Source organism: Misgurnus anguillicaudatus, chromosome 25 (assembly GCF_027580225.2).
Source record: "Misgurnus anguillicaudatus chromosome 25, ASM2758022v2, whole genome shotgun sequence".
Classification (NCBI taxonomy): domain Eukaryota; kingdom Metazoa; phylum Chordata; class Actinopteri; order Cypriniformes; family Cobitidae; genus Misgurnus; species Misgurnus anguillicaudatus.
In genome coordinates, this window is record NC_073361.2 from 24,348,096 (window position 1) to 24,361,128 (window position 13,033).

The 13,033-nt window shown below is 37.3% G+C and overlaps 1 protein-coding gene across 13 annotated transcripts in view; it reads left to right on the forward strand.

The window, feature by feature from the left end:
• dip2ca (disco-interacting protein 2 homolog Ca) overlaps positions 1-12,996 on the forward strand; it is a 132,080-nt gene extending 119,084 nt beyond the window's left edge. For 8 of the 13 annotated variants that reach the window (XM_055181493.2, XM_055181496.2, XM_055181497.2 and 5 more), the window contains 8 exons: positions 1,173-1,343; positions 1,875-1,904; positions 5,277-5,338; positions 5,964-6,021; positions 6,108-6,182; positions 8,647-8,821; positions 10,465-10,588; positions 10,674-12,996. In XM_055181493.2, the coding sequence (XP_055037468.1) occupies positions 1,173-1,343; positions 1,875-1,904; positions 5,277-5,338; positions 5,964-6,021; positions 6,108-6,182; positions 8,647-8,821; positions 10,465-10,588; positions 10,674-10,926 (948 nt within the window). In that variant the 3' untranslated portion in view covers positions 10,927-12,996. The remainder of the gene's footprint in view (positions 1-1,172; positions 1,344-1,874; positions 1,905-5,276; positions 5,339-5,963; positions 6,022-6,107; positions 6,183-8,646; positions 8,822-10,464; positions 10,589-10,673) is intronic. The other 5 variants (XM_055181494.2, XM_055181498.2, XM_055181500.2 and 2 more) reach the window with 1 other exon arrangement.
• The last annotated feature ends 37 nt before the right edge of the window (positions 12,997-13,033 follow it).

Below are 13,033 nucleotides of genomic sequence, written 5' to 3' on the forward strand. Positions count from 1 at the left end.
TCACATTATGTTTTCACAACCTCATGCAATTTTACATATCACATCTAATAAATGGTTGATTATTGGTTGTTTTATGGTTGCTCAAATAGTGATTCAGTTTATTTTCTTTTTTTCTTTCTTTCTCTCTCTCTCTCTCTCTCTCTCTTTCTTTTTCTGTCATGCTATGTTTTCAAAACCCCTTGCAATTTCACAAATAACATAAAATAGATGGTTGGTTACTGGTTTCTTAAAATTGTATTCACTTTCTTTCTTTCTGTCTTTCATTCTTTCTATGTTATTAAAATAACATAAACTTGATTCGTAATGCACGATGAATGCCATAATAGAAAAATAATAAGAAGTGCAAAACCCAATAAAATCTAAACATTGTGAATCAAATTATAAAATACGTTTATTTTTATTAAGTTTTTGTTTAGGCTAAAGCTCTAAATATTTGTTCATTATTTGGCAGTAATTTAAACTGTGGTTATGTAGGATTATTGTTGGTGGTCTTTGTGTGTTACGGAGGTGTGACTGTGAATTAAGAAAAGGCCGCTTGTGCCTCCTGGCAAGTCTGTCTTGTAAAATCTTGTTTTATTTACTTTGATTTAGTCTTTGAGATCACCATAGTTACTAACTGCAGTCAGTGGCAGAGTATAGTTTATTAACATCAAAGCGATCAATGAGGAAAAGTCCTGATGAAAGACAATTTGTTGTATCTTCAGGTAGAGATCGAATCTTCCTATTGCTTAATTCATAAAGCTTGCTTTAGCAATATAAAGGTTATGGGTTTGATACTTAGAGGACACAAACTGATTTAAAAATGTATAGATTGAATGCACTATACTATAAGTTGTTTTGGATGAAAGTGTCTAGCAAATGCATAAAAGTGTTGAATAATAATAATGTTTTCTTTAAACATTATTCTACAAAATAATCTTAAAATAATAAATAATTTATTAAATAATAAAACTTTTTTTGCAACTTGAAACTGTACAATATTGCAGAGTATAATTGTGCTGCAAATTATATTTTTTGTCGTTTAATGTTAATTTTTGACATGTTAAGAATAAACAATTTTAAAAGCCAAGAACTGAATGTTTTTAAGCTTTCCTGAACAAACTCTTGTTTTAAATAAAGAGTTGTTGCTTTTTGTTTAATTTCTGAATGCGTTTCTCCTTTCTGTACCTTAGTCTCGAGGACTCGACCTGTCCCGTGTAAGGACGTGTGTGGTGGTCGCTGAAGAGAGACCCAGAATAGCTCTCACGCAGTCCTTCTCCAAGCTCTTCAAAGATTTGGGCCTCCACCCGAGAGCTGTCAGCACTTCTTTTGGATGTAGAGTCAACCTGGCCATCTGCCTACAGGTCAGTATCGCATATCTTCAGTTGTATGCTCGCAGAAAATGTGTTAAGTGTAATCTGCTGCAGACTGGACGTGAGGCAGAGATTGGGACGTAATCCGAATTCCAGCGCTGTTTACAGGTCGCAAAAGCCGGGATTAGTGTTCAGAGCCGCTAGAGAGGATTTCACTGTCTTGAGTGTGTGTTCTGTCAAAAGTAGTTGTCATGGTATTATAGCCTGTGAGGTAATGCTCTTATGGTACAATCACTATTGTAGTAAACATATGTATGCATATGTCTTGCATTTAACATGAACAACCATATTACCTTTCATAATGTTATTGTCATAAGTTTTGAGGTCAACTATACACAGTGAATGAATGTTCAATCTTTTCCTCAGTCTTTGCATGTACCTCACCCTTTATACCCCTATGGTTATGATTTTCCTTTTCCACCTATATATTTTATGTTTTTGTCACACCCACAAATCTTCATCCCTTATTCCTCTTTCCTTACTTTGTCCCCATGTCTCTCATCTGCTTGCTGGTTATGGTAGCCCCACAGGCTCGGGAAGCTTGCCGATCAGGTAGGGAAGTCAAGACGCCCCGCGGTCTGGCACTGGTTGTGAATGGGTCAAACTTGAGCTGCTGGGCTCTTGCGGTGGTGTGGCTTTTGCTAATGAAGTAGAAGCGAATGACCAGATCAGTCCTTAAACATCCAATTTATCAGACTAATAGACTAATAGCTTATCTGACCTGCATGGCTGGTTTCCAGGACTCAAATAATGGTCAATTTTGAACCGTAGTGTCTTTGGAATACAGGGCAATATAGAAATTATTTTGCTCGTGTTGTAAATATTAAACAAAACCGTATGTCTTTGATGATTTTAATGCACTTTTTATTTGGCTGATAATTTTGCTAATAAGAGCTATTGAATTTACCTTAATTTACATGTAATGTTTTTAGTTTTTAATGTTAAGTTAGATTTCTATGTTAAAATTAGCGCTGCACAATATTGAAGTAAAATACGTCATTTAATAACTAATAACTAAAAATGTAATAGGATATGCGGAACAATAATGCTGTACGTTTGCTAAATCATTTTAATTTATAATCAAATATATAAAAAAAACTTACATGGGTCAATGAAGTGACGTTAATTATTTTGTGTCCGTATGGATAAATTAAATGTAAAAGGGTTAAAATTTCAAAATGAGTTTGCAGATTACTTGCATACATTCTCTTTTTTGAAGACCAAGTCTAAAATTTCTGTTTTTATTTCATTTTGAAACAATATTTGGGGGATTATTGCAAAAATGTCAATGTGGTGTAAACGGTCTGTGTTACTTGGTGTAACTAGTATTTAAAATATAAATATATTCATAAAAATGTGAATTAAAATATAATCATCTAGTTTAGTGTAATATGATTTTTTTTACATCATTTGTCAACGATTATTTAGAAAACAGAGCTGTTTTCAGCATATGTCAGGACAAATGTTACAAAAACGCATTAAAATGTACATTTAAAAATAAGTAATAAAATTATATTTTAAAATGATTTTTTTTATTACGCTTACGTGCCATCAAGGTGGATAAAATATTTAATATTTCTCATTCTTTGGCACAATTGGCAGTTACACCATTTGACATTTTTAGGTCCATTCAATTGTAACTTTCATAAAAATGGTGAAAATGTAATTTTTTTTATTGCATAAAATTAACATAAATATACTGTGCATTGAAATAAACCTGATGCGTGCTTTTAAAACAAGTTTTTATTTTTTTAATTCTCATCTTGCCAAACTGTTTTTGTCACAACTGGTGGTCAATACACAAAATGACAACATAAACATCAGTTGAGGGCTGCAACTCCACGTTTTAAATGACAATATCCTGGCCAGACCACTGTTGTCAGTGATATAAGTATTTGAAATTAAAATGATTTCTTAATGTCTAGTGACATATCAGGGCCATTTTATGATTAATTGATATAAAATTCTTACATACTGTTCCTTTAACTAAAATGTTTATTTTGGTTACAATATCCAGATAAAATTTCTTTAATTTCAAAGTCCACGTAAAGCGATAAATATGTTTTGAGTTTTTCACACCACAGAGAGATGTGTTATTAATCATCCAGCCAAATTTGAATGACAAAAAAGATTCTTTGAGCTCAAGCATCAATTGCAGGTATCTATTCAGGTTGCAGCAGTATTTAAAAGTTGAGAGTGAAAGCATCTTTCCTTGCAAGTGGGCGTGGTTTCATGGCTGTCAGCGGACACGCCCCAGTGCTGAAACCACGCCCACTCGCAAGGAAAGATGAATTCTCTCTCAACTACTAAATACAGCTGCAACCTGAATGGATGCTTGCAATTGATGCTTCCTCTAGTTATTATTGTGTTGGGGCGTGGCCATGCTTGGTGACTTCAGTGGATCGTCAAGCCATAATTTCAGGCCTGCCCCCCCAAAAAAATCCTGAACTCCCTCAAAAAACCTGAACTCCATATTTCAGTACTACATAGTTCACAGTCTTTTTAACGTTTATAATGTGTTTAGAAACAATTCTCTGAAATGACTTTTTTTATAGATATTTTTTAGATAGAAGAAGATTTCGGGTTTAATCTAAGTTCAAGGAATAAGCACCTTTGTGATTTTACCACAGTTCGGTAAGATCCAAACATCACTGAATGAGAATTTTGCACTCTTAAAATAAAAAAATCACTTTTATATAGCTTGAAGAACCATTTTTCACTACAAAGATCATTTTTTTGCAACAGAAAAATGTGGATGATGTTCCTTTACAGAACCATACATCCTAACAAAGAACCTTTATTTTTAAATGGACCTACCTGGCATCATGGTCAAGATCTTTGTCTTATGGTTCAGCATCAGTGACCAGCGCCCTATAATCAAAGCCGGTACATGGCATCGTGGTTCCCCCACCCTCGTCGGCCACATTGTTTTGCAGTGACATCACAAACACAGGCGGCTTTGTTAGGAACATGAGTGCCTACACACGAAATATCACAGACGCTCGCACTATATGAGTCAGTGATCTGAAATGCGTCTCTAAGGACCTAATCTGGTCAGCCGAGCCGATTGTTGTGCTCCAGATACAGGGAGACCTCTGCTGGATGGTTATTTTATCGGAGACTCAATTTGGTTTGTTTCATGCTTCAGCGATTGAGTTATGATACGTTCGTGTTTAGATGGGTGAGTGCCTCATAATGGCACAGTCGATGCCTATTCAATAATGATCAGTCATGGAAAATAGTGGCACTCATCAAGATGATGTATGTTGGTTTGCGATCAGAGACAGCAGTTGCTTGTTTCATCTCAACATTTCTCCACATTGTATTATTAAAACCATTTCATGAAAAATGCAAAGCTTGGTTTTATCTCGGGGAGGTTAGGGAGAATGTTGAGAAAGCAAAGTGAACAGGTGCTTGTCCTAAATAAACAGTACTGTGATACTATTATTGTGCTATCATTTTATTTAGATCTATCCTTTTGTAAGTGAATATAAATTACTAATCTGTCTTATCTTTCTGGATGCTTTTTGGTCAAATTAAGTGACGCCTGTTACCTCTACATCTTGCAACATACCATCCGCAATACAAGGATTCGGCTCTGCTTCATAAATAACACCCACATATTTGTCATTCAGGCTTTATAAATAAATCCTGTTTTTTGCTTGGCACTCCTCCGTTTATGCCATCATTTATTTTTATCTGCCTTTCGGGGTGACGTAGTAAATTTTGGGTAAATTTCTAAAGTTTGCTGTTTGCCTTGCCCTTCTCATCCTCTGATCGTTGTCCGATGTACTGCACATTTTATTTAGACTACAGCACTAACTAGTTAACTGCTTAAGCAGGTTGGAAATTGACCCTGACATTTTCTATTAAAGTCTATTAGTATGTATCGCTTGGTTAACTGTTGGATGATGTGTATTTCAGGGGACATCAGGACCGGATCCGACAACAGTATACGTGGACATGAGAGCGCTTCGACACGACAGGTGGGAAATTAAGCGATAATAATATTTACAATCTTACAAAAAAGGTGCAAAAAGGGTTCTTTGCGATTCCATAGAGGAACTATTTTTGGTTCCCTAAAAAGAACCATTCACAGTCTCGAAAGAACCATTTGTGAAAGTTTCATAATCTGATAATGAGACAAGTTTGATTTTAATCTTTGACATTTCTGCTAGGTTTATTTGTGCAGTTTTTTTGTATGTGCATGAATGTGCCAGTTGACATTTTCCTCGGTTGACTTTAATGGAGGGACAATAAATTGAGTGTCATTTCAAGCCATCTCTTTACCATGGCGTGCTGCCAAGACACAAAATCAAATCCCTATCACAATATTTGCTGCAATTTTACAAACACATTTAAAGAGCTCAGATGCAAAAGCCACCTCCGTCAAAAATGAGATAATGATATTAACCAAATGCTCTCGGCACGTTTTATACGTTCGTCAAATACTTTCACTTCAAATCCCAACCTCAGGATATCCAGAAATACTCGATTTTTGCCAGAATCCATTAACAGTCTGATAAAAAAGCTTATTTACAAGAAAAAAATATCAGACACACTATTGCAAGCTATTACATGTGAGTTCACAGTTTGTTTGTTCCTCCTCAGGGTACGGCTTGTTGAACGAGGCTCTCCACACAGTTTGCCCCTCATGGAATCTGGAAAGGTACCTGCTCGGCTCTTTAACAATAACACTTTGATTTTAGCCAACCTAATTATTAGAGTAATTTGGTGTATTTTGTCCATTGCCAGATTTTACCCGGAGTACGAATCATCATCGCCAATCCTGAAACCAAGGGGCCGCTGGGAGACTCCCATCTGGGGGAGGTGAGTTTAGATCACAGGGAAAATCAGTTTAGAGCTGTAACCCATACATTTTGTTGGTTAAAAATAAACAATTAGGGCTTAAGCCTAGCCGTAGACTAAAATGCATGTTCGAGCCATCTCGGTAAAGATGTTCAAATGTCATATATCAAAATAATTTCATGTATGTTATTAATATATATATTTATTATTAGGGATGCACCGAATATTCTGCCGAAAATTTTCGGAAAAGACTTTAATCACAGAAACAATATGGCCGTATTTCAGGCTATGTCTACACGAAGCCGGTGCATTCCCTATCTGATCATTTTTTTTCCTTGCTCTAAAAAAATAATCCGTAAACACGAAACCACTGAAACCGGCTGAAAGCGGTGTAGTATATATGCCGGACCAGTATGGGGCGCTGTAATTCTATACACTATACACGGAGAAGAAGACTTTGAGCATGCGCATAACGTATGGTGTTGTCCATTATCGCTTGTTGGTCACCACAATTGCATAGAAGCAATAGATTTTGCTGTAATAAAGCTAGTAGGCTTTAGTAGCTTCTGTAGCACGAACACAATCACGTAGTCCGCCGTTATTGTTGTTGCTGTTACGTGTGATGCTTTCGACACGTGATTTGATGACGTTTTCGCTTCACAAAATATACGGATTGGCTGTACAGACGAAACCGCAAGGGTGTCGTTTTCAGATTTATCCACTTTAGGACCCGGTTTCAAAAAATAGCGGATTCAGTCTCCCAAAACGCCGGATCCATGTGGATGAAACGCCAATACGATAACAAATTTATACGTATACAGTGATACGCGTCTCCGTGTGGACAGCCCCTCAGTATCCTTGTGTCTCAATTCGCTCCCGAGGTAGTGAATTAGTACGGATCACGGATCGGCTCGCATGTGATTTGCAGATTAATACGCAAATTTAAGTAGGGAAAGTTTATCATTTGCACGTGTTTCAAAGATTTGCAAATTTTAACATTTAAGTGGTTTTAAACAATTTAACCACAAAAAGGTGCTAAAGTGAGCAGCTTTCTATACGCACAGACGCACATGTGGTTGAATGTGTCCGGTCCAGCTCCATTTAGCTGTGATCATCACTATGCCCTTCAAAGATGCCCAGAACTCTTGATGTGAGAAATTACAAACATTTATAAAAAAACAACAAAGTTACATTAAGTAATTTCTTTTTTTGTTATTAGATTTTTTCCACCCCTTTTTTGCTGATCTGAAAAATAATCTGTGCCCGGTTGCATGAAACTCCTTAAATGAGGGTTTCCCTGAGGGAGAAAAAATCCCTGAGGTAAGGGATTTATTTAAGAGCGTTGCAACAAAGGTCTTAACTGTCACCCTTACCTAAGTGTTTATACTAAGTATTTTACGGCAGTCTATGCCAAAACACGGCAGCGGAGACGCGGTTGCTGTAGTTACAAAATCTCACAGCGGTAACAAATCAACACACGCAGCTCAACAGACGGTGGATTTGTGTACAATGAAACATCGCAAATAACAGACTGTAAAGTGCCGCATGTATAAAACCTGAAAGTAATTCAAACTGGAAACACTTTAGATTGACGGACGATCAAACCGCTATTCTCCTAATAAATACGCATCACTTTTCTCTAGGGATTATTTCGATCGTCAGAAATGCGCGTTGGTACTTCATTTTCTTAAATAACCATAAAATCAGCCATCGCGTGTGAAGTTAAGGGACCTGTTATAGTCCCTTAAGTTTTTAAGGGAAAATTGGACTTAAGGACTTTGTTGCAACGCATAGCAGAGCTTAAGGTAATACTTTAGCATTTAAGGGTAAATACTTATTGACAGCCTTAAGGTTCACTTAAGGGTTTTTCTTGCAACCCATTTTTTATTAAGGGCACCCTTAACCTTATATTTAAGGGATTTCTTAGCTTAAGGACTTTCATGCAACCGGGCACTGATTCGTGCCTCAAAAACTGTAATGTGATGCGAACCATGAGTTTTGTGCTCCGTCACACCCCACTAAAGTTAGTACACATTCATAGCCATAAATGCAATGGTACTAATAATTGGCATAATTTCTTTCGGCGTTTCGGTTTTCGGCCTTGGTTTCCTCTTTTCGGTTTCGGGCAAGAATTTTTATTTCGGTGCATCCTTCATATTTATAATAAATTTTTGTGTAATATTAAACTGTACCTGTCAAAATGATTTCCAGCATTCGGGTTACCTATTGTTTTTAATTTTAAGAAGTTGTTCTGAGAATAACAAACCTGCAAATGGCGCGACGGGCCAATCAGAATCAAGCATTCTAACGAGCCGTGTAATAATGATTTATAATTTAAAATGTACGTGTCAGATTAAGTGGGATATTTTCAACAAGCACATTGATAAGAATATAAAGTAACCTTTTATATTACAAACACAGGACAAAGTTACGACAAAGTTGATAAAATTCTCCTTCGAATCACCTCTGTTTTTTGTTGCTGTAGATCTGGGTTCACTGCGCCCACAACGGTAGCGGTTACTTTACGGTTTATGGAGACGAAGCCCTGCAGTCCGATCACTTCAACTCTCGTCTGAGCTTTGGAGATACTCAGACCGTGTGGGCGCGTACCGGTTACCTGGGCTTCCTTCGCAGGACTGAACTTACAGATGCGAGTGGAGGTGATCCTGCAACAAGCACTTATTATTTTGTTTCTAGCTGGTTTTCTAGTATTGCTTGAGCTCAGTTGGTAGAGCATTGCGCCGACAGTGCAAAAAGTCACGTGTTCCATCCCAGAAAAACACACATACTTAAAAAATGTCGAACTTTTACTGTAAGTCCCTTGGATTGAAGTGACAAGGCTTGAGTTAACTAAAATGCATGTTTAAGCTGTCTTAATTTGGCCTGACATGTCTTAAATGGGACATTTCACAAGACTTTTTAAAGATGTCAAATAAATCAGAGTATGTATTTGAAGTTCTAGCTCAAAATATCATTTAGATAATTTATTGTAACTTGTTAAAATTGACACTTTGTAGGTGCGAGCAAAATGTGCCGTTTTTGGGTGTGTCCTTTTAAATGCAAATGAGCTGATCTCTGTACTAAATGGCAGTGCTGTGGTTGGATAGTGCAGATTAAGGGGCGGTATTATCCCCTTCTGACATCACAAGGGGAGCCAAATTTCAATGACCTATTTTTACACATACTTGCAGAAAACTAAGTTACTGGGTTGATAGAAGCACTGGGGACCCAATTATAGCACTTAAACATGGAAAAAGTCATATTTTCATGATAACTCCCCTTTAAAATATATAAGTGCCATTGTTTTGTCTTAAGATGTACACCAGGATGTAACATTTCTAAGTGAGATTTATAAAAACTGCATAAATCGCCAAATTTAACGCAAGGCTTAAAGGGATAGTTCGGCCAAAAACGATATTAAACCCATGATTTACTCACCCCCAAGCTGTCCGAGTTGCATATGTCCATCGTTTTTCAGACAAACACATTTTCGGATATTTTCGAAAATATTTTAGATCTTTCGTTTGATTAAATGTAATTTTACGGGGTCCAGCAATAGTCCACGACCTTCAAGTCCAAAAAAAGTGTGTCCATCCTTCACAAATTAAATCCAAACGGCTCCAGGATGATAAACAAAGGTCTTCTGTGGGTAATCCGTGCGGTGTTGTTGTAGAAATATCCATATTTAAAATGTTATTAACGTTATAAACTACCTTCCGGTAGCGCCACCATCTTAGAGTGATGCGCATTCAGGATGAGAGCTTACACAGCGTACAGAGTTTCTCTGCTGCTGCTCTGTGCCCCGCCCTCCGAATTTGTTATACGTCACTAAGAAAAAATGCGTACACTATGCTAATACTCTCTCCTGAGTCTAAGATGGCGGCGCTACCGGAAGGTAGTTTATAACGTTAATAACATTTTAAATATGGATATTTCTACAACAACACCGCACGGATTACCCACAGAAGACCTTTGTTTATCATCCTGGAGCCATTTGGATTTAATTTGTGAAGGATGGACGCACTTTTTTTGGACTTGAAGGTCGTGGACTATTGCTGGACCCCGTAACATTACATTTAATCAAACGAAAGATCTAAAATATTTTCTAAAATATCCGAAAATGTGTTTGTCTGAAAAACGATGGACATATGCAACTCGGACAGCTTGGGGGTGAGTAAATCATGGGTTAAATATCGTTTTTGGCTGAACTATCCCTTTAATAAGTCCTGTCTGTGTAACCAGGCCATAATGTATTAGTTTTGTGAGTGTTTTTTGTCTGACAACGAATCTGCATTTTTTCCAGAACGGCATGATGCTCTCTACGTAGTCGGAGCCCTCGATGAAGCCATGGAGCTGAGAGGAATGAGGTATCACCCTATCGACATCGAGACCTCAGTAATACGCACCCACAAGAGCATCATGGAATGGTACGACCTTCTCACTTTAAAATTTTCTGTTTCTATATAAAATTTTCTATATTTGATCGAATAAATCATGTCATCTTCATTTCAGCGCTGTGTTTCCCTGGACCAACTTGCTGGTGGTGGTCGTGGAGCTTGAAGGTTCAGAACAGGAAGCCTTAGACCTGGTTCCACTAGTAACTAACGCCGTCTTGGAGGAACACTACCTGATCGTGGGTGTGGTGGTCGTGGTGGACATCGGCGTCATTCCCATCAACTCTCGCGGGGAGAAACAGAGGATGCACCTGCGAGACGGCTTTTTGGCCGACCAGCTAGACCCAATCTATGTGGCGTATAACATGTAGCGTGAGCTTGTATGGAAACTTGCAGTGTATGTCCGTGTGCGTGTTTTGCCGACCGCACACGACTGGTTAGGCATTCTACAGCAAATACCGGAAAACACTTACAGGAAGGAACTATTTCAAAGCCTGATCGGCAAAAGGAAGTCTCCTGAAGGCCAGACGAATCGCTTTCGCTTGCGTGCGTGCCGCTTTGTTTTCACGTGAGGTATTGCGACGTTCATTTTTATTCAACCCTACACGAGCAAAGGGTGTTTTTAAATATCTGTGGCAAAATGTGCGTTTTAAGTTCACAAGTATACGTTGTATCAAGACCTCTGGACTTTTAAAAAAGGTACAAAAACCAATCGTTACATTTGTATGTACGTCGCAGCCGTCCTTCAGCAATTTGCCGCTTTAGTTTTTCAACCTTTGTAAATGTTCTCGAACAGCAGGAAGCAAAAAAAGAAGAAAAGCCGTCCGCCTGCTTTTACGAGTCCTCCATGTTTAATATCATTGTACAAAGCTGAAGGCCTAACACAAAGTCGGTTGATATTGTGTAATTATGTACAGATAATAGTTCTTATTTATTTTGCTCTTTTTAGAATCCGTGAGCGAAGACATTTGGAAATGTTTTCCTCATTAAATAATATTGCTGATATAAAACGTTGTATCATCTTGAGTGAGTAGTATCACATCAAGTATATGTAAAAATATAAATATACATACAAATATATATATATAAAAAAGAAAATATATATATATATATAAAATAAGATCTACGAATCACCAATGAAACGTTTCTAATGCAGTACTTCCCACTTGCATGGTGTCCGTTGTAAAAATCAACTGACTGATCGATCGATCAACGTTACCACACGTTTAATAACAACACAAACTCATAGGACTTTTAAGTCATGTTACACATGCGTGTAGCTGGAACAAATGCTTTTTAATCGAAACTAAATAGCTATGCCCTAAGTGAAAACAAGAAACCCTTAAAATGTGCCTGGAATTTTGTTTACATTGTGTTTTACAACTCAAATCTGCACCGCAGTTCTGCTTGTTTATCTTATGTTGTGTTTTTATGTGCTTGGTTTGAGTTTTTTTACTTTTGTATCGTTTTGAGTGACTTCATTATTTATTGACACAGCGCGTTTTGTTTACCGCTCATTCACAACGTTTAATTTTTTGTGGTTTACGTATCCTCACAGAAACATGGGCACGGCAGTTTGTGCTTCAGCAGGAAATTGAGCGTTTTCATTTATAACGCACCAGACCGTAATGCAGATTTTGGTATTTTACGTGAAACGTTTACGTTAATGCCTTTACACCGTTCAGCTGACGTGCTTATTTGGGAATACATGCCAAATAGCAGGTGGGAGAGACTGTTGGCCCGTGCAATATAAGCAAAGCATGAAATGTGTCCGACGGGCTGTAATGATGCAAAAGAAAATTTTGTGAAGAGAGAATTGTGCCATTATTCTCCACAACGTACCAGCTGCATTACAAACCTGTTTTCAAATACGATGACTCTTTTATTATTTGCCATATCCTGCCTGTCGGATAGATAGGTATTGGATTATTAATCCACTATCATATTATTCCCTGAAGGAAGATGCAAAGATGGGGATCGTACTGCAATGTGATATCAGCATCCTGCGGTCGACTTACAGACAACCTTTACTTGGATTGGTGTAATAGACATCGCCTATGGGAACCGAGTTTCCACTTATTCATAAAGTGACAATGCAATGTTTTTGTCTTGTTTTTAAAAAAATGAAGGAATGAAGTCTTAACTTGTTTGGAAGATTTGAGTGTCCCCACACAAACCAAGAAAAAAAATGTGCACATAACTTTCAACCTGTGAAGTTAATTCCCTGAAATCTGGACTTACGAGAGAGTCTGCATGGTGTCTGTAAATATTGTTAGTTATAGCGACAAAAAAGACAAAAAACAAAATTTATTTTGTATGGTGCAGGTGTGTTTGAAATTCTGTTTTGTACACATGATTAAAAGTATTAAATTACACTTTTATAGAAGCCTGCTTTGGCCTACCTTCACACAATATGGTGCAATAAAGTGCTTTGATTGGTACATTTGTCATTATTACATTTGCGACACACAAAAAAGC